This window comes from Podarcis raffonei, chromosome 1 (assembly GCF_027172205.1).
Source record: "Podarcis raffonei isolate rPodRaf1 chromosome 1, rPodRaf1.pri, whole genome shotgun sequence".
Lineage (NCBI taxonomy): Eukaryota > Metazoa > Chordata > Lepidosauria > Squamata > Lacertidae > Podarcis > Podarcis raffonei.
The window spans coordinates 133,808,229-133,832,095 of NC_070602.1; the positions used below are offsets into that span (position 1 = coordinate 133,808,229).

A 23,867-nucleotide genomic window follows, 5' to 3' on the forward strand; every position below is an offset into this window, starting at 1 on the left:
AGGCTCACACTCTGCCTGTCATTATGTCGGACATTTTGTCAGTAATAATAACAAAGATGATAGGTTTCTTTCTTTCTTTTTCTTGGTCTGCCTTACCCTTTATTTGAAAACCGAGTTACCAACATTTCTGGGAATCTCCTTTGATTGTGGAAATCTCACTGCATCGTGGTTTCTCCACTATTGTACAATGATGCTGAGTCATGTCTTCCCATCACAGGGCTTGCGATTTGCAACTGATAAATATTTTGGCAGTAAAACAGTTTTGGATGTACCCAAGTGATGCGGCAGAAAATGCTTACAATGCCAATCTAAGAAAAAGTGATCTCCAAGGCTGCATTTTACCTGGTGGATCTCCACGGGGCTTGATTGTGAGTAGACCTGTATAAGATTGCCATGTAAAAGTAGCAGCCGATCAAAGCATTTTAGTCAGTTTACCTTGCACAGAGTATGCTAAATTGTTCATTGTCTAGGCAGTTTAATTGCTAGCTTAAATTATGAAAATAAATCACAGTATTTATGGGCTGGTGGGTGTTAATTTGTGGCTATTTAAGTTACTAGATGTGTTTTGGTCTGAAGAACACAAGAGTTGTTTAACTAGAAAAAGGCGTCAATTGCTTTGACTGAATCAAGAGATGTAAACAAATTGTTTGTCACAGTGCCATTGGCACTGAAACCCTTTTCACAGGCAGCAACTCAAGTTAAAGAATAACAAACAGGGTATATACCTGCCCAGGAAATGTTCTGCAACGTATATTAATTAACAGTGCTGAGTGATAAATATGTATGTACTTGGACTTTACCACAAAGGGCTTCTTAGGTCAAGAAAACACAATCAGGTGCAAGTGTATCTTAGACAAAAGAAGTGTGATCAGTTGTAAAGAAAAAATATCTGTGAGGGCTATTAAGATAGGGACATCTCTGAAGTATGTGTTCTTGGGACCAAAAAGCCTAAGGAGGAAAATAGGGTTGTTGCCCCACTGATTCTTCTCCTCTCCCCAGAGCTTCAGAAACCAAGTGTCTGTGAATGTTGCCTACTCCTTGAGCTCTCTACCTCGTCGCCTCAGACTCCTAACCTCCGTTCCCTTTTTCTACAGCCTGAGGGAACTTGAAGCACTTGAACCAGGGACTTGCAATCTTCCTTTAGTTAGTCTAGTGAAGTTATGGCCCATACTCAGAGAACCCTATAACATTTGAGTGTTGATAGGCATTTTGCAGATAAGACATGCAGAACAGCTTCTCTCTGCTGGTGTTCCACTCACCCTGTCTCTGGTGAGAGAGCAACTTCACTAACATGGTTTTGTAACATGTTTTACAGGAAAATCCAGATTCTGCGGACTTCCACTGCACAGCCAATACCCTCCCATCCTATCTTACCATTTATACTGGTAAGTCAGGGCAAGTTATTCTTCAGTAGCACGTTTACAAAGGGAAGTCAAGCCAAACATCTGAAGACCAATGCCAGTTGCAACCCTAACCATTTAGCTCCCATCACCTCCTTGTTCAAGCAGTGACAGAATCTTTCCAGAGGCACCTTCCTCTTCTGCGCCTGGAATTTTTACGTTGTTTTTTGACAAAATTTCCCCAAAGTTTCTGGTCTGACTGCCAATAAAATGGAGGCATTGGAGGTCGATGACATCAGTCCAGCCTTGGAAGTGACGGAAGATTTCTTTAGCACCTTTGATGTTAAACGAGAGAATGTGCAGCCGCCAGAGGTTTATGGGGTCCAGGAAGTTCCTGAGCTGGTCGGCCACGAGGTGTTTAATAGGATTGCAGCCTGCGGAGACCTGAGGAACATCACTTTGGGGAAAACCAACCTCGTTTGGGAGCACTGCAAAAACGGACTCTTGGAAACCAAAGTGCAGACTGCAATTCCTGCCAAAGAACAGTTTGGAGTACAAAGGGGAATGGTTCCAGACAACCTCTCTTGGGTGGAACGGGGGGAGGCCTCGGCTTTTAACATCTGCCAGAGGAGGCGGGGTCGGCCCCGTTCTGTGAACGATATTATAGTGCAGAGTGAGGAAACGGCCACTTTCAAGCCAGGCCACAACCGGTCACGCTCAGACGTCAGCCACATAGACTGGGGTGTCATCTTAGCTGATGCTTCTTCACAGCAGCCGTCTAATCAAGACAATCGATGTCCTAAACTTTCATTTGCACCAACTGGATTTGAAAAGGGAGAGGACATTCAAGGGAACTCTGGTGAGTGCTTGATACTTTGCTACACCTGGCTTCCTTCTTCTTCTTTTGGTGCCTGTCTCTTATTGAAGGCAGAAAGTGACCGGTTTGGTGAGGCAACACAATCCCAGGTTGGACTTGGAGCTGTGAACTTCGAAATTCAGTTCCCAATTCCCACCATGGGTTGCAAAGATTGTCTCAAGCAAGTTACCCATTTCTCAACCTTAAAAGCAGAGGAACTCAACTTGAGTTACGGTTGTAAATATAAATATTTCTGTGACACATTTGGCAGTAGAAGACTTTGATTCTGCAGCCTGTCTAAATTATGCTACCCAGCTCACTACAGTATCTGGAAGTAAGGGAGAGAATCTGGAAGATGCTGTGTTCACTGATTCTTTCTTTCTGTGAGGACAAAGGTGGTGACTTTGAATCCCAGGATGGTCAGCCTATGCAGTCCTGACACTATGGCTAATTTTTATCACTTTCATTTATCAGATTATTTATATTTGGCCCAAGGAGCATCACAGTGTAATGAAAACACTGTAAATGCAATGACCTAAAATAATAAAAATTAACAAAGGTGAAAGCATTAGCAATTATAAAAAGGCCAGGTTTTTTTGCGGGGGGGGGGGTTAGTACAAAGGCTACTAAAAGAAGAAATTATACTACAGTAGGCCTGCAACTTTTGCTCATTTTACATATGTGATTGCAACCTTATATGTGTGGGGGGGTGTTAAATAAAAAAATGGAGAGCAGGGAAAACTCACGTTACCCACTCCCCATTTATTTATTTCCCCCTGTCCTGTGCACCCAGTGGGTTTTCCTTGCTTACCAGGATCTGGAAGGTTGCAAGAGGTCTCTGGAATGCTCCCAGAGGTGCTCCGCTTACCAGGCCTTGGGGAAGCCACTGGGAGTGCGGGGGGGGGCGTTCCGGGGGTTCCTGATATTGCGTGATTTTGCCTTTGCACATGTGCCCCTAGAACCGAACCCTCGCCTAAGTGGCGGGCCAACTGTATATTTTGTAACATGGAAAGGGCTATTAGGAAAGGGCGACTTGGAAGATATGTTTGTTTTTTTAAAACCAGTTTAAAAATCCAAAGTTTAGGTTGGATAGGATGAGCACCTTTGAAGGGAGAGAGTTCCGTAGAACTGAACGCAGTGCTCCAGGGGTGGCCTGACCAAGTCAGACGATTCATGGAAGACAGGCTTATTAATGGAGATTAGGCATAAGAGCTAAATGGAACACCTGCATTACAAGGCAGTCTGCCACTGGGGATGGGAAGCCATTGAGGAAGCACGGCTTCCTCAAGCTTCCTCAAGGCACCTGTTCAGCCTTATATTGAAGCACTCACCTGATAGCCATGGGCAACAAGGGACTGCATGCCAACATGGTGCTCTCCATCTGTCCTTGGCACCCAGTATAGCAACCAGTCAGGCTGCCTGAGGGGGAAAGTCCTTTCCTCTCTGCTCAGCAGGGATGGGCCAGTTTTGCAGGGGGCCAGAGCTCTCAGTTCCCACAGCTGCCAGTCCTAGACAGGCTAGCTGCATTTCTATCCTTCTTTTGCAGGTATCTTTTGTGGTCTTCCTTACAAGGCTGTACTAGGTGGATTTTGGGGCTGATTCCATCAGACAGCTCTTCTATTATTTGCAGACTAGACCACCAATACATTTTGCTCATGCCACTTTCAAATTTTTCCTCTTCTAGTACCTGGGGAGACTATTTGAGCACAAAAGGAGAGAAATGTTGGCCTCTGTGAACAACCGTTTTTGAAACACAGCGTATGCAAAAAAGATTGTAATGAGACCTAATACAGCAAGAAAAGGGATATAATCTGTACATAAGAGGAATCTTATAAGGCTCTCAGCAGGTTGTTTTCTTCGCTGTTTTCTTCTTTTGGTCCTTATTTCTCAAGAAATTACTTTTTTTTTTTAAAAAAAAGGAAGGCACCCCAGATGTAGGCTATTTGGTGTGATTATCTCCTATTTTCTATGATGGGCTCTGATTCGCTCTGCCTTGATTTAATTTCCTTGTTTGGGGAAAGAGTGAAGAGAAACGCTGCTTCCATTTCAGAGGGTGGACAGAAAGCACTCAGCGGAAAGGTATTATGCAGCTTTTGTACACCAGGCAGGTGAGGTGGCAGGAGGGAACCAGAGTGAGAGATTGTGGGGGGGGGGAGCAGCTGTGATTCCACCTGTCTATGTCAGGAGCCGGCCACTTCTCAAATCAGAAGGGTCTGCTGCATTTGAATTTTAATCAAGCCGGCCACTGTCATTGTCCCAGTTTAAGTGGGAGCGGATGAAGCCAGTTCACAGGAGCTGGAGAGAAAAAGCTGGCAGAGAGACTGTCTGGCTGTGAAAGATGGGGAGGAGAGACAGCTCCCCCCCCCTCTCTTTTTCAACAAAAGACAAGCAAGTCTCTGTGGTAGCTAAAGGCAGGAGGGAGGGGAAACAGTGGTGAGTGTGGCATAAAACCTGTGAGAAGCTTGGAAGAGTCACCTGTGCTTGATGGAAACGAGAACAACGGCTGAAGTTTCACTTTGGGTCTGCGGTAGCTGCGCTGTTTCTCTTACTGGATGATTAACAGAAAGGGAAGGTAACTGTGGAATATATACGCATGATCGGCATTACAAAGGGATCCGTGTGGCTTTCAAAGAAATTAATGGCTTTTGAGTTAGCGCAGAAATCCCAACGAATGTTAGGACCAGAGAGGGAAGGCAAATCAAATTGGTTTCTTCCTTATACCCTTGCCTCATCAACACCTTTTTTTAAAAAGACCTTTTCTTTTTCCAATTTAGATTGAATTTAATTACTCCCCACCCCCACCACCCCGGCAGTTTATGCGAAATAAAGCTCCTTTTTAGAAGCTGCATTTTGGATGTTATGCACACGCGTTACGGCAGGCGTGAAGATGCGTTGTTACTACACAAACACCAAATCCGATGCATTCTCAGTCTGGGAGGGAGACACACATATCCAGGAAACGCAAAAGTGACAGGCACTCCCCCCAGCACCTCTGGAAGTTCTGCCATTCCCCACCAATCGGAAACTATCAATGGCAACACCCAAATGTGGAGGGAGCCGATGAACTCGCAATGGTGGCAATGGATCTCAAAAAACTCTGCATCACTGTACACTCAACGTGCAAGGCAGTGCCATAGCACGCCCCCCCCCCGTCTGAATTTCAACATCACAATATATCACCCACTAAACGTCATGATATACTGATATATCAAAGTGTCTGAAATAAGGATGCAACAATGTGGAGGCAAAACAGGGTAATGTCCCGGCAATTGCTACTACTTAGGGTTCTAAAACTGATGCATTTTACTTATCTTTAACATATTGTTACATCTGTTATTTTATAGTACAACAGGGGCAGCAGGAATCATAAGAGAAGCGATGACCGGCTTCATGGTTTTTCCCACATCACAATTTTTTACATGCCCCCCCCCCATCACGATTCGCAATACAATGGTACCTCGGGTTACAGACGCTTCAGGTTAAAGACACTTCAGGTTACAGACTCTGCTAACCCAGAAATAGTACCTCGGGTTAAGAACTTTGCTTCAGGATGAGAACAGAAATTGCATGGCGGCGGCGCAGTGGCAGCAGGAGGCCCCATTAGCTAAAGTGGTACCTCAGGTTAAGAACAGTTTCAGGTTAAGAACGGACCTCCAGAACAAATTAAGTTCTTAATCCGAGATATCAGTGTATATCACCATGTTGCATATTACGAAACCATTACCATGATGTGGGCTTCAAACCAATTTTGGGTGATGTATAGATACATTGCCCAGCCCCCCAGTGGCACAGCCAGCCCTGCAGGCCCTCAGGCATCCCTATAGGCAGGGATCAAATTCCTTTGCACTCTTTAAACCTCTACTTTGAAGCACAACCCACAAAAGAGAAGGAGGGAGAGCCCAGTGGGGGCACATAGTCCCTGAACATGGGTGCATAGTAGGTGTTTGCGAGAGAGAAGAGGGAGTATTGCCACCGGGGGGGATTCACTTCATCCTGTGATGTCAGGTATGTGCAGGAGAAGCAAGTTATGCAGAACTAAAATGGAACTCCTGTTCATCCAAAACCAGTTTGAAGTCCATATTGTGATACCGGTTTCATAACTTTTGACCTGGCAATATATTGCAAATCATGATGTGTGTGTGTGCATGTGCTATGCAAAAATCACAATGTGGGGAAAACCAGCCAATACCTCTACATAGTTCCATCCTTATTTCCAACATTGTGATATATCATTATATTGTGATGTTTAGCTGGTGACATATCACAATGTTGGAAAGCAGTTATCGCCTAGCCCTACTGTTTGCCTCTACATAGTTCCATCATTTCAGACATTGTGATGTATCGGTATATTGCAGTGTTTAACTGGTGATATATTGCAGTATTGAAAACCAGATATCGCTCAGCCCTACCCACTCACAATGTAATTTCAGTTATTGTTTCTTTAGAGTTTCTCACCTTTCTCACCTGCTATGTCACCTTAAGGTTGAAATCCTGTAACTGGAAGTAATGGACTCCGTTGTTCTTGCATCTGAGTTGAGTTGTAAATCTGTCATACTCTTTGCTGTTAGATTCACCTAATTTCCTGCTTTCGTTGCATTTATTTTGAGGAGTAGTTCTTAGTATAATGAAGCCCATTGAAAAGCACCCGTGTGTCATGTAGATGGCTGCCAATAATGTTCAGATTCTTGAAATCAACTCCCGAGTTTTTACGGCTCAGTAAAAAGGAATAATTAATTGGAATTGTTAGTCTCTCTTGTTACAAGTCGATTGTCCTAGTCCAGTTAAGTGCTTTGACTCCCCAGTGGGCAGTAACGGACAAAGCTACAAGCCAAGTCCCTCCACTTGCAGTTTTCAGTCACCCTATTTTCATGAATGTACATCTGATTAAATCACTTGAATCATCATAACTCTGGCCTGAATGTAGTGGAACCATTTCACAAGTTTGGGGTGCTGGTGTGGGTCCTTTTCCCAACAAAATGCAACAGACATCTTTGTTGCCATCAGTAGACTCTAAACCTGAATTTTTGACAATAGTTTCCACGTAGCCAAAGGAAACATTTCATTGATAGCTCAAACCCTATTGTTTGTTCATTGTATTTAAAAACTAACTTCCAGAGTGATTTGATCAGGGCTTGCCAATCTTTGTAGGCCAATGGACCCATCTGCAAACTTGAAAAACTGTTGTGCAGACAACAATTGCTCATTTATTAGATTTCTTAGTTGCCCTTCAGCGTAAGTTCCCAGGATGGGTTATCATAATAAAGAATCATATAGCTAGAGTTAGAAGAGACATAAAGGATCATCTAGTCCAAACCCCTGCAATGCAGGGATTGCAACTAAAGAACAGCTGGCAGGTGGGGTGCCAACCTTGTTGGACCAGTGGGCACATTTCAGTTCTTGCTGTTGCTGTCTGATAACACCGGGGGAAATCTCCCTTCTCTCTTCTTCCTGTCATCTTAATTTTGCACGGGGAGCAGAAGACGAGAGCATGGTAAGTGGGCATGGCAGGAGAGTGAGAAGGCCCTGGCCGGGCTGCGGCACTGAGTCCCACTTGAAAGTGGCCTGAGGCCCACCGTTTGAGAAACTGCAATAGAGAAAGAAGTTTAAACTATTTGTAAGGTAAAGGTAAAGGGACCCCTGATCATTAGGTCCAGTCGTGACCGACTCTGGGGTTGCGCCGCTCATCTCGCTTTATTGGCTGAGGGAGCTGGCGTACAGCTTCCGGGTCACGTGGCCAGCATGACTAAGCCGCTTCTGGCGAACCAGAGCAGCGCACGGAAACGCCGTTTACCTTCCCGCTGGAGCGGTGCCTGTTTATCTACTTGCACTTTGATGTGCTTTCGAACTGCTAGGTTGGCAGGAGCAGGGACCGAGCAACGGGAGCTCACCCCGTCACGGGGATTCGAACCGCCGACCTTCTGATCGGCAAGTCCTAGGCTCTGTGGTTTAACCCACAGCGCCACCCGCGTCCCTTAAAATATTTGTAGTTAACATTTATTTCTACTCTCTTCTAGAACACAAGCCGACGTTCTCAAATATCCTGAAGAAAGGATACTTGGAAATTAAGAACAACCATGACAGCTATTGGCAGACATGCTGCGCAGAACTCACTCCATACAAACTGTACCTGTATTGGCTTGACAACAGTGGGAACCAGAACCTTCCTACTGTCTACCTGCTTTTGCATTTCCAAAGCATCAATGTGGAAACGAATGTGGTTGATGCAGTGCTGTTCAATAACTCGCACCTGCAGCTGAAGGCAGAGTCTCCATGGGAGGCCTTGGACTGGGGGCAGAAGCTTTGGGAAGCTGTTCATTCTTCTGTGCCCTCTTTCATGAGGTCCCAGGGAGATCTGGGGCGCTCGCAGAAATTAGACAACGATGAGAGCGGCATCATCCAAAATCGTGGTTTACAGAAGGAACCTACCCAATTCTTCCAGTCCGCATCGTTGGCCCAAAACATCAAGGACTACCAAAACATTCTCAAATCAGGGACTCTTTACAGACTGACGCTCCAGAATAACTGGAAAGCATTTCATTTTGTACTCAGCCGGTCTCTCCTCATGGCGTTTCAGACCGGTGGGCTTGACGAAGACCCTCTGTTGAGCTACAACATTGACGTGTGCCTGTCTGTCCAGACTGATATTCTGGATGATTGTGACTCTTGCTTTCAGGTTATCTTTCCTCAAGATGTGCTTCGTCTGCGGGCAGAAACCCGTCAAAGAGCTCAGGAATGGATGGAGGCCTTGAAGTCTGCTGCCAATGCAACCAGGAGCTTGGGTCAGAATCTGCAAGTGACGCTCAGAAACAAAACCCAAGGCCTGTCGTGTGGAAAAGAGCATAGGAAGATCAAGCGCCAGTCGGTAACCACCAGCTTTCTGAGCATCCTGACCACCTTGTCGTTGGAAAGAGGACTGACTGCCCAGAGTTTCAAGTGTGCAGGTAAGCAAATAAATGTCGGACGTTTTGTACTCGTTCTGCCTGCCTTTACTACTTGACATGCCTTTCCAAGGTATAAGGGCTTTCTGCTGAGTTTTGCACAGCTTCCTGTTGCAATTCTATAACTTGGGCGATCTTTCTGTGTATCACTAGCTGTGCTGGCATGGTTCATGAATGCATGGGCTTGTGATGAGCTGCCAGGGCTTACAAGTCTTCTGCTGGCACCTGGTCCTTTAAGTAGGTCCTGATTTGCACCAGCAGGAATCCAAGTGGAGACTTGGGGAACAGGCTGGGCAACCTGGCTGCCTAAATAAGGTGCCTCCATAGAGACACCTTATCTCTCCAACAGAGAAGCATGGGCCATGCTACTCCGTTGGAGGTCATCATCACATTGTGCCTCCCCTGCCCCTGAACAGGGTCAGGAGGCAGAGAAAGGTTTTGGAAGGGAACTTGTGGTAGTAACACACCTGATTGCTGATGCCCAGGAATGCAGCAATTAGTCTTTCCAGCAGGGGGCAGTGTCAGTAAATTGTCTTTATATTTTAGGTCAGCCAACCTTGTTTTGAAAGGTTTTTTTAAAAAATCCTTTTATTGCCATCATTCTGTTCCTGCATGTTAAGGAGAGATTTAGCTATTTGGCATTAGTAAGTTTAGGGTCAAAGCCCGGAAAAGCAACTATATTTCACGGATCGTAATTGAAAAGTGGTGTTTGGAAAGTATTTGGCTGGCGAAATGTGAGTTTCCTCTTTCCGGCAGGCTGAATTTCTTGTTTAGTTACATATACAGATCCTCTAGAAGTGAGAGACTGGTGTGCTTGTTCTGTAAATAATAATCATTATTCTTTTAAAAATGGAACATTTAGCTTTAAAATAAACCAGCCATTTCCTCTTCCCCTGCCTTCTTCAGTTTAGCAACACCAGGACACTTAGACTACAACTCCCATCCCATACTGACTGATGGGAGTTGTAGTCCCAAACATTTGAAGGGCACCAGTTTGGGAGATGCTGCTCACTATGTTTGTTTCCCCTTTATTGCATCACGCCCAATATTCCATTTCTGGTGACTTCTCCGCAAAAACAAAAAACCTTTACCCTCGACCCACAGTTATTACTCCTGGTTGACTTTCTCCCCATTCATATTGAAAGTGGGTGGAAGATCAGCTGCCTTTGCTCCCATCTGGGAGAGCAGGAGGAGTTCAGGCAAATTGCTAGTAGAGCTTTCCCTAAGTTCTCCTATGAAGAAGGTCAGTGTGAAAGCAGGAGCACATTTATTTATTATTAAATTGGTATACTGCACTTCATCCAAAGATCACGGGGCGGTTCACAACATAAAAGATACAAAATGAGAACACAAAATAAATAATAAAACCAAGAACAAAAACAAACCCGATAACCCTGCTCCCACAAACACTTTTAAAAAGCCATAGTATGTTAAAGAGAAACGTTCAAGCCTGGCGATTAAAGATGTGCAATGAAGGTGCCAAGTGAGCCTTATTGGGGAGAGCATTCTACGAACAGGGAGCCACTGCAGAAAAGGCCCTTTTTCATGTTGCCACCCTCCAGACCTCTTGCGGAGGAGGCACATGAAGAAAGGCGTCAGATGATGATTGCAGGGTCTGGGTCAGTTCATATGGGGAGCAATGGCCCTTGAGGTATTGGATATACACAGATACAGCCAGTGAAGGCAAGGCAAAATGTTAGCAAATATTGAAGCTGGACACTGCCGGCTGCCTCTGTGCACACAGCCCAGGTTCAGCAGCCCTCTTGCAGCCCCTTCTCTCTCCAGTCTTACCTTTAAGATCTTTCCAGCAAGGAAACACTTTGGAGATGATGTAGGTAGGGGCAGGTGTGTGTAGGGTCCCGGTGTTTTGCCATCCAGGTCGCAGCAGAAGGTTGTAGAGAAGCCTTGTACCCTTCTTCATCCGGGGCATGGGCACATTCCGAACAGAAACTCTCCAGAGACCTCTGCATGTGCATTTGTGACCTGAGATCTCGTGAGTAGCTCAAGGCAATCCAGTAAGTTTTGTTGTTGAGCAGGGCTTTTAACCTGGGCCTTGTATGCTCAAAACCCAGTTTTCTGTATGCAGCATCGCACTGGCAATTTATGCTAGTAGTTTCCAGCTGTGCATTGGCTGAAAGGTGGCCCTGCGAGTGCACTTTACTGTTTTTACTGAGCCATTCTGGCAGGATCCGTGCCTCAGGAAAAAACTACCAGCTGGAGAACCTTATAGAGGTTCATGCACGGTTAAAGTTAGCTGTGATTTCCTAGCTCACACCGACATTTCTCCCCAGGAAAGGTGAACTTGGGTATGGATTGAGGTGTGCGCATGCAATCTTGCAGCTCATTCTAGATGGATCACATAATCCCATGAAAAGAGCCCTGGGGTTCCTGAAGGGAAGAACAAAAAGACGCATTGTTATTATTCATTTATTTTAATTTAACGACATAATAAATGCGTTAAAGCTAAAGAGTGGAAAGGCCGTGCTGTGGAAACTGGGCTGAACCGGGCTTGTCTGTTGAAAGTCCTTGTTGAAAGTAGCCATTTGTCTTTTTCCACTTGGAAAGATGTCTTCTGTCTTAACTTTGCGGGGTGGCTGTTTAACTGAATAGGAATACTGCTGGTAATTGCATCTTGTAGGCCTCAGGCCCACCCTTCCCTTCTCTCCACCCCCCTACCCTCATCCAATTCCCCCACAGCTGCAAAAGAGGGGCAAGCTTTGTGGAGGTGGAGAAAAAAAGTTTTGCTGCGAATTCTTCAGCCATTTAGTGCAAATTCCTGTAATTACCATCATTGTGTCCTGTCTGAATGGCACATAATACAGCAGAAGCCTTTCCTAATTGAGACCTTACAGGAGGTACAAATCCCTCCTTTGTTCAGCCTGACAAATTAGTGCCAGAAAGTGGCAGGGTCCGAGTGGGAATCAAAGAGGAGCTGCACAAAGATGAGACTTAAGGCTACAGTAATAACCCTCTCTTGTTCTTCAGGGGAGGAAAAAAGTAATGGAAAAATTAGGCTTTTTCTTTCTTTGGGGTTTTTTGTTTTGCTGTAAATTCCCTTGACATGACAGCACCTTGGGGCTGCTTTATTTATTTAGTAAAAGTGATTAAATAGTAATATGACCCATTGTCTCTCCAACTGCCCCCCAGCCGAATAAGCCCCATTGCCTTGACTAATTGATTGACAATGAACCTCTGATAGAGGAGTTTGTTGGAAAGATTTGCTGGGGAGAAGGTTCTCCCCCCCCATCCTCCCCCCATTTCTTTCTTTGTTTTTTTCTTGTGTCAGGGATTTGGGGGGTAGAGTTGGTTTTGTTTGAATTGCACTCTACATCCCCCCCTTTTCCTATCCTCCTTGTTTAAAAGCTTTTGCAGCAAAAGCTTCCAGACAAACAGCTGACACTCAGAAGTGGGTAAGGAAGAATGTAGCTTTAGACAAGTTTATCTTGGGCGCCAGCTAGCATTTTTCCAACCACGGATAGAAGCCAGGGCAGCCATATCAGGCCTGGGGATGTGGCAGAAGGAGAAGAGGAAGGGGGGAAATGGATTCTCAGTGTATCAGGGTCAGGAGGGCAGATTAAAGAAACAAAAACGGAGGGGAAAAGTTTTTCCTTCAGGAACGGATGCCTTCACTCTGCCTGGAAAGAGAAGAGGTTTAACTCTGTCCATTTGCATTCAGCTCTTTCCACCAGAATAAGTGTGTCTGATTCTGTTTTGCTGTGAGGTCCTTTTCAGCACCTAGGATCTTCTCTGCATCAGTGGTCAGATCCAGATACAAACTGTCCATGGTGCTATGCCAAACGGCCAAAGAATTTCATCACCTCCAGTGTTTCAAAGGGCATTAAGGCATCTTTCCCAGTTGTTGATTGCAATCCTGTCTTTCATGAATTAGTTTATCTTAAAGCCCTTTTTTATTAATTCAGCAATGTTGTTTTGGGGCGTTGCTTTTGTGTTTTGTTTTGTTTTGGTGGCAGGGTGTCCTTTGAATACGAAGTAAAAAGATTTGCCCTTGCCTATGCTATGCGTTAAAGTAAGGAATGTAGTCAAATTGTTCAGGAGGTACTGAAGCCATTTGAAACTATTGCTGGACTAGAATAATGCTAGTAATTATACCATGCTTAGGATGTGCACCGTGCTCCTAATCTCCTTTACTCAGAAGGAAGTCCACTGGGGTAGCCTCCTACTAAACTTCCAATAAGATTGCAGCCTAATAGTGTGATCCTGTGCATGGCCTATTGAGTTTACTGGGACCTGCTTCTAGGTAACGGTGAAGAGGATTGCAGCCTAAGCATTGCAATAGGAAATGGGTATATATGCTTAGCTCAGGCAGGAGTCCCATTATAGTTTGTGCTGTATAAACATTTTAAGGAAGCTTGTTCCCACCCTGCTTTGTTTATGGCAACCTCATCCTATGGACCCAATTGTTATACAGTTCATTTACTATTTTTGCATGGCTTTTCTTATTGCTCAAGTGTTAGGATGCTAAATGCCTCTGTCGGCATCCTGTAAACTTCCGATTCCCATGCACACATTGCAATAGGAAAGACTTAAGGGGGAAGTCAAGCCGCTGTAAGAGAAAAGCGAACAATTCCAGGGTAGGGAGAATGCGGGCAAATGTCTGCTACAAACCCAGATATGACGCTTGGAATCATAATTTATATAATGTGTTAGAGAATTCAAACGACTTCATATATGTTATTTAAGTATAGTAAGCTTCATGGTGATTCCAAAGACCAGGAGTGGGGAACAATATATATATGGACTCTGACTCCCACCTTGTCAGAGGCCAAAATCAGTATTTCTATATTGCAGAAATGTTTGTGTGTGACTGTTCATGGCTGACATGAGGACTGAACCAGGGACTTTGCTGCCTTATTATTTCATTTGTAGCCCACCTTTTCTCCAAGATGGCATTTGTGGTTCTCCCCCGCCCAACATCCCCATGAGATATGTTAAAATGAGAGGCTGTGAGTGGGCCAATGTCACCAAAATGAGCTTTGCAGCTGCATTTTAAGTTTTGGTCTCTTTGATCCTAGTCTAGGAGTAGGAAGCCACTTTCATCTGATGGGCTGGATCAGAAAGCAGTCAACCCTCTGCATGCCACATTTAACAAAGTCACTCGCATGAAGGAAGGCTGGTCAAAAATGGCCTTATGGGCCCATGAGCCAGAGATACCCTGTCATTGTCCTGGTCTTGACTGGCACTCTTGGTCACTATGTTTCACCAGACCTCAAAATAAAGTGAGATTGTTTGCATGTGTTCAGTTCATATGCATGAAGGTGTGTGGGGTTTTTTGCCTTCAGAATGCTTTGGTGCAGGGCCATTTTCCATGCTCGGCCAGTCATGCCATCATTCTTGCATATTAGGGGCATTTGAAAATCTTCCAATAGGTCTGGAATTGTGTATAATGCATGCACATGTAGCCCACAAACTTGCTGCCACAATTTTACCTTAGCATTGTTATTATCATAGTATGTTTCCTGCAGTGTGCAAACTTGCGGCTGATGGAAGCAGTGGTTCAGCGCTCATGGGCTTTTGGTTAGGGGGAAGGAAGGACGGACTGCCCTCTGCCTCGGTCAAGGTGAGGATCTATCTAATGAAAGATTAAAAAGAAAAAGGGAATGTTCCTCATCCTTGAACATAAAACCCTTCTGGATCAGATCTTTTGTGCACCCACGTTTGTTTGCGGTGGTGGCCAACCAGAATCTTCCAAGGAGCCCATAAGCAGGGTGCATGAAATCAGCATATCTTTCCTACTTGCCTCTCCCTCCCCTTGGAAGCAACTGGTATTCAGCAAAATCGGAGTTGTCACTTATCTAGAACAGCTAGTAGCAACCATGTAAGAGAATGAAAGTTTACTGCCCCCCCTTCTCCCCCAACCTTATATTGACCACAACATTAATGTCTCACATTGAATATAACTTATCTGTAGAAAGGACTTGATGATCTGAAAACAGAAACGATGGATGTGCTTTTGTAAAACCCTCCACCCCCCAAATCTTTAATTAACCCCCCCATAGGAATGCCCTTCCATGAATTTGGCTAATCCCTTTTCAGAGCCTTCGAAACTGGTGCCATTAGAAGATTCCATGTGTTAATGATACTGTGTGTGAGAAAGAGCTCTTCTGTTCGCTGCCCTGAATCCGCTGCAGATCCGTTTCAAGCAAGGGGTGTATAATTTTTATGAAATAAATAAATAGAGGAGAAAAACCCTTCCCTGCTTTGAATCCAGGCAAAACCCTTTCCCCCACATTTCAGACCAGTGTGTGAGAAATGCATTGCTTGGGGAACGGTTGGCTCCCCATTCCCGTCCTTTTTCCTCACCTCGCCAAAGAGCAGGTCCGCTCAGCTCTGAAACATGCTATTCCCCAGTCCTTGCACCATCTTTATTGCTTCTAACGTTGGGGGGGGGGTGAGACGTGTTTGCAGGTGTGCAATGTGCCGCATTGTTGTACTTGGTGGTTTTGTGAAGCTGAGATTGTGAAATCCAAGCAATAAAAAGTCAGCCAGTTTCAAGGGTGAAGGTTTCTCCTGCAGCGTATTCACCTTTGCGAGATAACCAGTGTAGTATTTCACTCAGGTTTTATTGGCTTAGATTTTGAGGTTTGCAAACATACCAAAGGGCAGGATTTTTTAATTTTTATTTAAAAATGGTTTGCCTTGTTAAAGGCTGGTGCAACTTGGCCAGCAATAAGAGAGACCTCTGGAGACCTTCCGTTATTTATTTTTATGACTACATATGTATTCCACCTCTCCTTCCACTGCCCGTGATATGAGGGGCAGGCTGAGGAAAGGAGAATGGGATTGGGAAAAGGCAGAACCTTTCTGCGTGAAACACCGCAGGCCTGTCTGTACCAGGGCATTGTACAAGCTATTTATTAGCATCCAGATTCTTGCTGCCGTGGTCCATTATGTGCACTGTCAGCTGTGTTGTGTCTGGTGTGGTGGGCCAGCTTCAGGATGCACAGGCGAAGAAGGCCTGTTGAATTTTTCAAGCGCTTGAAAGCTTTCCTACCCAGTTGCTAGACTTCTGCAATTGTGCCAAATGAACATGCACAGAGTGCAGAACTGTTCACAGCATAAGTGAAGCCCTCTACCTCTCTCATCTGCCGGGCGGCGATAGTGGTTTGCAGACCATCTCATTCTCCCCTTCCAGAGCAGGACCCACAACTGTAATTACCGAGAAATGAGCAGGAGAGGTAACGTGTGCTTTCTCCGATGGCCTTCCTGAGCAGCACACACAGAAAAACCCGCAAATACTGTCTGTTGACATAAACTGGTCACCAGAGCCTTGTGCAAAGGTCTTCAGGCTGCCAACAATTTATGTTGCGAAGCCTGCAGAGAAGATGACCTAGCAAGATGGCACATAGGGTCATGGACAGACTGCTTGCATATGTGTGTTGCAACAGGGTCTTATCTGAGAGCACATTGTGCTTGCCTCCCCCCCCCCCCCCCTAGGGCTGCCACCTGATTAAAGAAACCATAGCCAACGAATCCTAAATATCTGAATTTGTTTGCACTTTTGAATCTGTTGAACTTTGAAAAACCAAACGTGAGGAATATGGAGTATATTTTTTAACCCAGGCTCCCGGAGCAGTTCACAAAGCTCAATGTGTTAAAGACAGTCTCTTTCCCCAGGCATGCAATTCTCAAAGACAATGACGCACAAGGAATTCTGAAGAGCACATATTTTCTCTGGTTTTCGGTAGTGCCTGCTGTGACATGCGTGCAGGTGTCATCTTAGAAGAGGTGTTCCTCCTCCTCCTTGCGCACGTGGCAGAATGCTTCCTCAAAGCATTCTGATACCAGCTGACCATGGATTTTCTAGGCAAAGATATCTTCCCTGGAAACCTTCCTCTGGGTGCCCCAGCCCCCTGAGGTGTGGTGCGTGGCAGCCAGGGCGAGGGCCCTTCTTTCTCCTCAAGTTTGCCTGGTGCCTATTTTATCTTCTCAGGCTTTCAGCACCATTCTCCTTTTCCCCTGCCCGTTCTATCGGCTGTTGTTATTGCTGTTGTTGTAATATCCATAGCTAAAACATACAACACCATGTACAAAGGAATCATAGAACTGGAGAGCTGGAAGACCCTGAAGAGGAGAAGTAGGGAGCAAAACAGAATCTTGCTCTTGAGACCAAAAAGGTTCCCCACCCCTGTCTTAGTAATCAATAACCAATATTATGTTGTATGTCTGATGCCATGAAAATTCCTGTATGGATTTGAACAGAGTGCTGCTGCTTGCTGATTCAACAGAGGTGCCCTTGCAAGTTAAAATGGGCCACTTGCATCCCTAAAAATCCTGTACTGAGGGTGGGGGCGACTGTGGAAAGGGATACCCAATGGCATTTCATTCCAGCAAATGTAATGGTGTTAATACGAGGGGGGGGGTGGAAGTCTAAGAAAGGAATGGCATTGTAAGCCTTAGAATCCAGACTCTATGCAACAGAGGTACTCAACCTTGTGCTGTATCACTGCTCCCGCCTCTTTCTTTCCCTTCTTTATTTTTTGCAAATAGCTTAATTGGTGTCTGCCACTGAGATACATTTGTCACCGTGCATCACTTTGAACCTCCTAACATCAAAGGAATCGACTGCTTTCATAGCTTGATTTGAAGGGGTTGTAGAAATAACGGTCCTTGTAAAATAAAACATGCGACAGGCACAAGGCGAGGGATGTTGAACAGTTTCAACACAGTTGGGGCAGGGAGAACACCGCAACCTCAGCGGTCGTGTCTAATGGGACAGGAAGATGCTGTACTGTTATTTGCAACTCTCTCTCTTCCTTAAGTTTGTCGTTTTGCAATTCACTCGGCTACACAGGGCTGTTTGTGTGCATTCTGCTGTGTGACCCAGGTCAAAAATGTGTTGTCAAGGAAATGGAGGGCAAGTACAAATCAAGTGGAAAGCGAATGGCTTTGCTGCGTGAAAACAGGTTTAGCAGCAATCGCTTCCTTGGGAGAGGTCATAGAGCAAAGAGGAGGAATAGAGACTTCTAGAGGAAGGGAGCAGCAGGACAAAGCTGCCTTCTTCAGCATTGCATATGTGTAGAGGGCTGACCGGTACCTGGCAGAGAACTTTGACTTCTGGGAATTCCAGCCTTTTAAGATTCACGTTTCTAGCCCTCGTGGTTTCTAGTTGAAATGTCTGAAAATGTTCAGGCAATTTCTGTGAATGAAGCTTTTATGGCTGTTTGTCTTCCTGTTGTCAACTTTTCCCGGTCAGGTTCCTCACAGAATATTCTTCCCCTTGCTATATACTCTGCAGCCACGTTGGTGGTTACTCCAAAGTTTAAAAACATATGGAAGAAACAAGAAGCGGGCTCAGAATCAAGCATTCAATTTCATGTCATCACTGAATCTGAGATCAGAGTTTGAATTTATCAAAACAATTGAATCTCCAGGATGCACAATTTGGACACTTTCCTTGGTTCAAAAGAGTAAACTTTGGCGAGGCACACCCTGAAGCAGAAGTTGATAGGCTTGAATAGATGCTAAATTGAACCAATTAACTCCTCCCACACTATATATTAGGAACATTGGAAGCTGCCATTTACTGAGCGAGACCACTGATTGATCTTGACTCAATATTGTCTACATGGACCAGAAACAACCCTTCGGCGTTTCAGATAAGCCCTGCCTGGAGATGCCCAGAATTTGATCTGGGACCTTCTGCACGGGCTGTACGAGCGAGCTGTGTACATTCTTCTTCCTATATTGGGCATATTCACCTGGACTTTACAGATGAGCAAAATCTGTGCATCCTGACATTCAGGGCAGATCATTCAGGGCTTCCATGAAACCTTCTTTTGTGGACACATGTAATCAGTGCCTGAGCCAAAAAATCTCCTCTCTGCTAACAATCCCCTTTCCCTCACCTCCAAATCTGTGTGACTTGCTATCAGCTTGAGCATTCTAAGAGCACATTGTTTCAAAACAAGCCCAATGTTCTTAGAATCTTAGAATTGTAAAAAGGGTGCTTTTGAGAAGCTGGAAAGTGATGGACCGGGCTTCTTCACACACCCTAACCCATTCCACAAAGCAGGCTGCCAAGCAAATGGTGTTACCACAATCATCAGGAAGAACAGCCAAGACAGTATCTCTTTAGGAGACCCACTTTGGCTCTGGGCTTCCAATTACTAAGCTGTACGTAATATGAAACTGGGCTTGTACATGGATTCCTGAAACTATTTCATAGCATATGAGGACATGTTAGAGATTTGTGTGGTTCAGAATCTTATACAGTCGTACCTTGGAAGTCGAACGGAATCTGTTCCAGAAGTCCGTTTGACTTCCAAAACGTTCGAAAAACAAAGCACAGCTTCCTATTGCCTGCAGGTTTGCGACATTTGGGAGCCAAAACATTCGGGGAACTAAGCTGTTCGTCTTCCAAGGTACGACTGTATTTTGTAATAGGATAGCATGGAATGTCACACAAGCAGTTATCAAAAACGCCTCATTCTCTTATTCCGGTAATATTTATTTAGAGCTGTAATTGTTCTGTTTTGAAAGGTAATTATATATTCTGTGTTCACTCTCTTACTAAAACACAACAGCGTGTAGTTATGGAGATTTCCTTCCAATACTGCTAAGAGTCCTGCATTTTTTAAAGCTGTTTTTTTCCTTTCCCCCCTGTATTGGCAGGTTGTCAGCGGTCCATAGGCCTCTCCAATGGCAAAGCCAAGGTGTGCAGTTACAGCGGGTGGTATTACTGCAGCATCTGTCATGTGGACGACAGCTTTCTAATTCCTGCTCGGCTGGTTCATAACTGGGACACTTCAAAATACAAGGTAGGACATGAAGGAATGCCTTCTCCTGCCCTTAGTGACGAATGCCCATATGAACAGTTGCGCTGAGTGCGAAACCAGCGGGGGAAGCCATTTTCCTCATCCCCAAGAAAGCCCCTGCAATCCACACAACCTCGTGACATAGCATGTTCCCATCAGGCACTCTGTCCCCCATGAGGAGGAAATAGTGCTGAGGGTGCAGCCTCGTCACCACTTGGCAAAGCTTTCTTTTTCTGTAGAAATGAGTTGGGGGAAGAGAGGGAAATCTCTCAGACACCTTGTCTTAAACATAAACCCACCTCCATCTGAACATTTTGAGATTTTCCCCCACAGTGCTTGTGTGGTAGAGGGAGTCTTGGCTTAACTTCTTTGGCCTAGCCCCAGTAAGGTGCACACCCTCCCCTGTGCTTTGACTGACACTTAAAGTCACCACAAGTGCAAGACAGCTTGCTCAGATACCGTTATATCTGGAGGAATTCTGTGGGGACCTTGAGCTGAGATCCATTGGGTATCACAGCCAAAGCAGGGTTTGATGTCAACTTGCTATCGGAGATGGGCAGCACTGACCAGCTTTGACAGACAGAAGGTTGTTTCTTAATTCTGGCTTTCCACCCTTTTCACTTGTGCACAAGACATTTCCTGTTAAGCTTCACGGAGACCTGGTGAGATTTCAGTCCTCATTACATGCTTCCCAACTGCAAATGTCTGTGCCTCTGCAAATTATTTTGGAAACTTTGGTGCTGCTTAATCTCCAGAGCACAGAATGAGTCAAATGGAGCCATTGAGAGCACTCACCTCCTGTTCTTATTGCTGCTCCCGGGTAGAAATGTGAACCTGCTATTTTTCTCTGCAACAATTCTGCGTAGGGGAATCAATGTATGTGCCATAGCATGAGCCTTATTTGGTAATGTTGATACAACTAGGCATGTGTTTTCATTTCTTCACTCGGAACTCACTGTTCATGTGTAATATCAACTGTGTTTTACGTGTCATCCCGTTCCCTGCCCACATGTCTGCTTCGTGTACAGAGGTCTAAATCTAGCAAAGCACTGGAGGCAGTGATTCAGCATTGTGCTGGGTCAGGAATATGAAGCACTCAACCACAGCAGGATTTAGAATGAGGATGAGCTTGCACTGACCAGCTTCAGGGCAACTGGAGGGTGTATTTTCGCACTGTTTTGCTGTCTTAACTGGATGCCATGGGGGAAATCTTAGAAAAAGTGTAATGCTACGATCCATCATAGATGCAACCTGGGTTCAGAGGAGGAAAGCACAGAGGACAAGGCAATAGTACCAGTGTTCAAAAGAAGTGATTAATTAATTTCATCTATACATGCAGCACATTCACAATTGCTCCACAGGTATATATTTATCAAAGACAGTTGTTATGTCTAACTAGATAGGCAGGCTAGTACCACATAATAGTAAGAATAAGAATAATTACCCCGTCCATCTGACTGGGTTTCCCCAGTCAGTCTGGGCGGCTTCCAACAAAATATTAAAAATTCAATAAAACATCAGACATTAAAAACTTTCCTAAACAGGATTGCCTTCAGATGTCTTCTAAAAGTCAGATAGTTGTTTATTTCCTTGACATCTCTTGGGAGGGTGTACCAAAGGGTGGGCGCCACTGCTGAGAAGGCCCTCTGCCTGGTTCCCTGTAACTTCACTTCTCGCAATGAGGGAACTACCAGAAGGCCCTCGGCGCTGGACCTCAGTGTCCGGGCAGAACAGTGGGGGTGCAGCTGCTCCTTCAGGTATACTGGGCTGAGGCCGTTTAGGGCTTTAAAGGTCAGCACCAACACTTTGAATGTTGAATGGAGCAATTGCGGGAAGCTTCGCTCTGTTCCTTGGGTGCTGCCTTGGGGTCTTCATCCAAAATTGCTTCTGTCCCGAAAGTTCTTATACTTGCTCAGTCTCTCGCTAACTGACATAGACTTTATTATTATTATTATTATTATTGCAAGGGCTACATGACAAAAGGTCATATTCTCTGACCACATCAGGGTGCCTGTGAGCAAAATAGCACACCTGTCTTGGAATGTGACATTTCTTCTTCCAAGGAATGTAGTTAATAAACCAAGTCCTGTTTATAGCCATCAGTAACCCGCCCCCCAACCCCCTTTGACAACCTTGCAGAGCTCACATCCCATTCATTCCATATATCCTTCCCAATTACAGTATAATGTAACTAATTACATTAAAAATAGTAATATTATAAAGGCAAAATTTTTGGACTCATTTTGCAAAATAATATCTGACTTACCCTGGTGCACATGACATTTTGTTCTTGCTGAGTACATTTAATATGGAGAAAAGATACAGAAAAATCCTGGCTGAGTCTTTATCTGATGAGACAAATTCTTGGGATTATGGAACTGGAGTCCAGACCTGCACATGGTATGACCACCAGGTCCAACTCAATCTACCATGCTGGTACCATTCCTAACAGAAACTTGATAAAATCCTGTTTTTGCTATCTGCCCTGGGACAGGAGATGGGATTATCAAGCACTTCACAGGCAAAAATATCTGACAAGTGGTAGGCTGTGTATCATCTGGCCGTTCACAGCTTGACTGAAATAGAGTCTTCCCCCGTTGCTTTGTACAACCGAGATCGACACCACACAACTACCTTTGCGGCTGTTTGCTTCAGTTCAACCTGCAACAACTTGATTGATCACTGAGGAAGCATCACCAGGTTTTTCAAACTAGAAGTGCTTTGTGGAGCTCTTTCTAGATCTTGGACTTTGTTTCCCTTGTGAGATGGTGATGTGTTCCATAAGGAAGCTTTGGTGATAAATATGGCTGAATAGAAATCATGAGCTCTTTGTAACCGTTTATTCCCCCTTACCCTCCAAGTGTGATATGCTTGCTTGCTTCTCCCCATTTCATTCTCCCAACAAGCCTTAGAATTAGGCGAGGGTGAGAGGGAGTCACCAGGTAAGCTTTGTGGCTAAGTTGAGATTTGAACCTGGAGCTCTCCAATCTAAGACCGAAACTCTCGCCGCTACAGTGGCTCTAACATGAGCTAGAAGAATGTGGCAATACAGTCGTACCTTGGAAGTCAACTGGAATCCGTTCCGGAAGTCCGTTTGACTTCCAAAACGTTTGAAAACCAAATTGCGGCTTCTGATTGGCTGCAGGAAGCTCCTGCAGCCAATCAGAAGCCGTGGGAGCCCCGTCGGACATTTGTCTTCCAAAAGAATGTTCACAAACCAGAACAATCACTTCCGGGTTTGCAGTGTTCGGGAGCCAAAACGTCCAAGTTCCAGGGTGTTTGGGATCCAAGGTATGGCTGTATATAGATGTACAAACATGTACACAAAAGTTCCTCATCATAACTGACAGCTGCTATCTTGCCTTGTTTTGTGACCGGGTTTATTAATAATGTTGCATATACCCTTAATATATATATAAAAAATTATGCAATACCACATTTCAAGTATTATCCCATTAAGATTAACAAATTTAATTCCATATCCAAAAACAAAAGACTATTCCATTTTAACACAGGTGACTCTGTATAGCACGGCAAACTAGCTTTGTGGTCTTAAAATTTGTCCTTTCATAAGGAAAATAATGGATAGAGCCAAAGTTTATTTATTAGAATATAAGTGTGCAGGTAGGGAGTATCTTTTTTTGATTTCATGTAAGATGCTCTGGGAGCCTTTTTGGCTGAAGAGTGGGCTACAAATGCTCAAAATAGATAGATAGATGATAGATATAGGACGTGGGTGGCACTGTGGGTTAAACCACAGAGCCTAGGGCTTGCTGATCAGAAGGTCGGCGGTTCGAATCCCCACGACGGGGTGAGCTCCATTGCTCGGTCCCTGCTCTTGCCAACCTAGCAGTTTGAAAGCACGTCAAAGTGCAAGTAGATAAATAGGTACCACTCCGGCAGGAAGGTAAACGGCGTTTCCGTGCGCTGCTCTGGTTCGCCAGAAGCGGCTTAGTCA

The 23,867-nt window shown here is 44.8% G+C and overlaps 1 protein-coding gene across 1 annotated transcript in view; it reads left to right on the forward strand.

Moving 5' to 3' along the window:
- The first annotated feature begins 219 nt into the window (after positions 1-219).
- The window catches only part of PLEKHM3 (pleckstrin homology domain containing M3), a 58,602-nt gene continuing 34,954 nt past the window's right edge, over positions 220-23,867 (forward strand). Inside the window, exons 1-4 of the mRNA XM_053363085.1 lie at positions 220-368; positions 1,316-2,199; positions 8,211-9,137; positions 19,767-19,912. Coding sequence (XP_053219060.1) covers positions 1,611-2,199; positions 8,211-9,137; positions 19,767-19,912 — 1,662 coding nt within the window. The 5' untranslated portion in view covers positions 220-368; positions 1,316-1,610. The remainder of the gene's footprint in view (positions 369-1,315; positions 2,200-8,210; positions 9,138-19,766; positions 19,913-23,867) is intronic.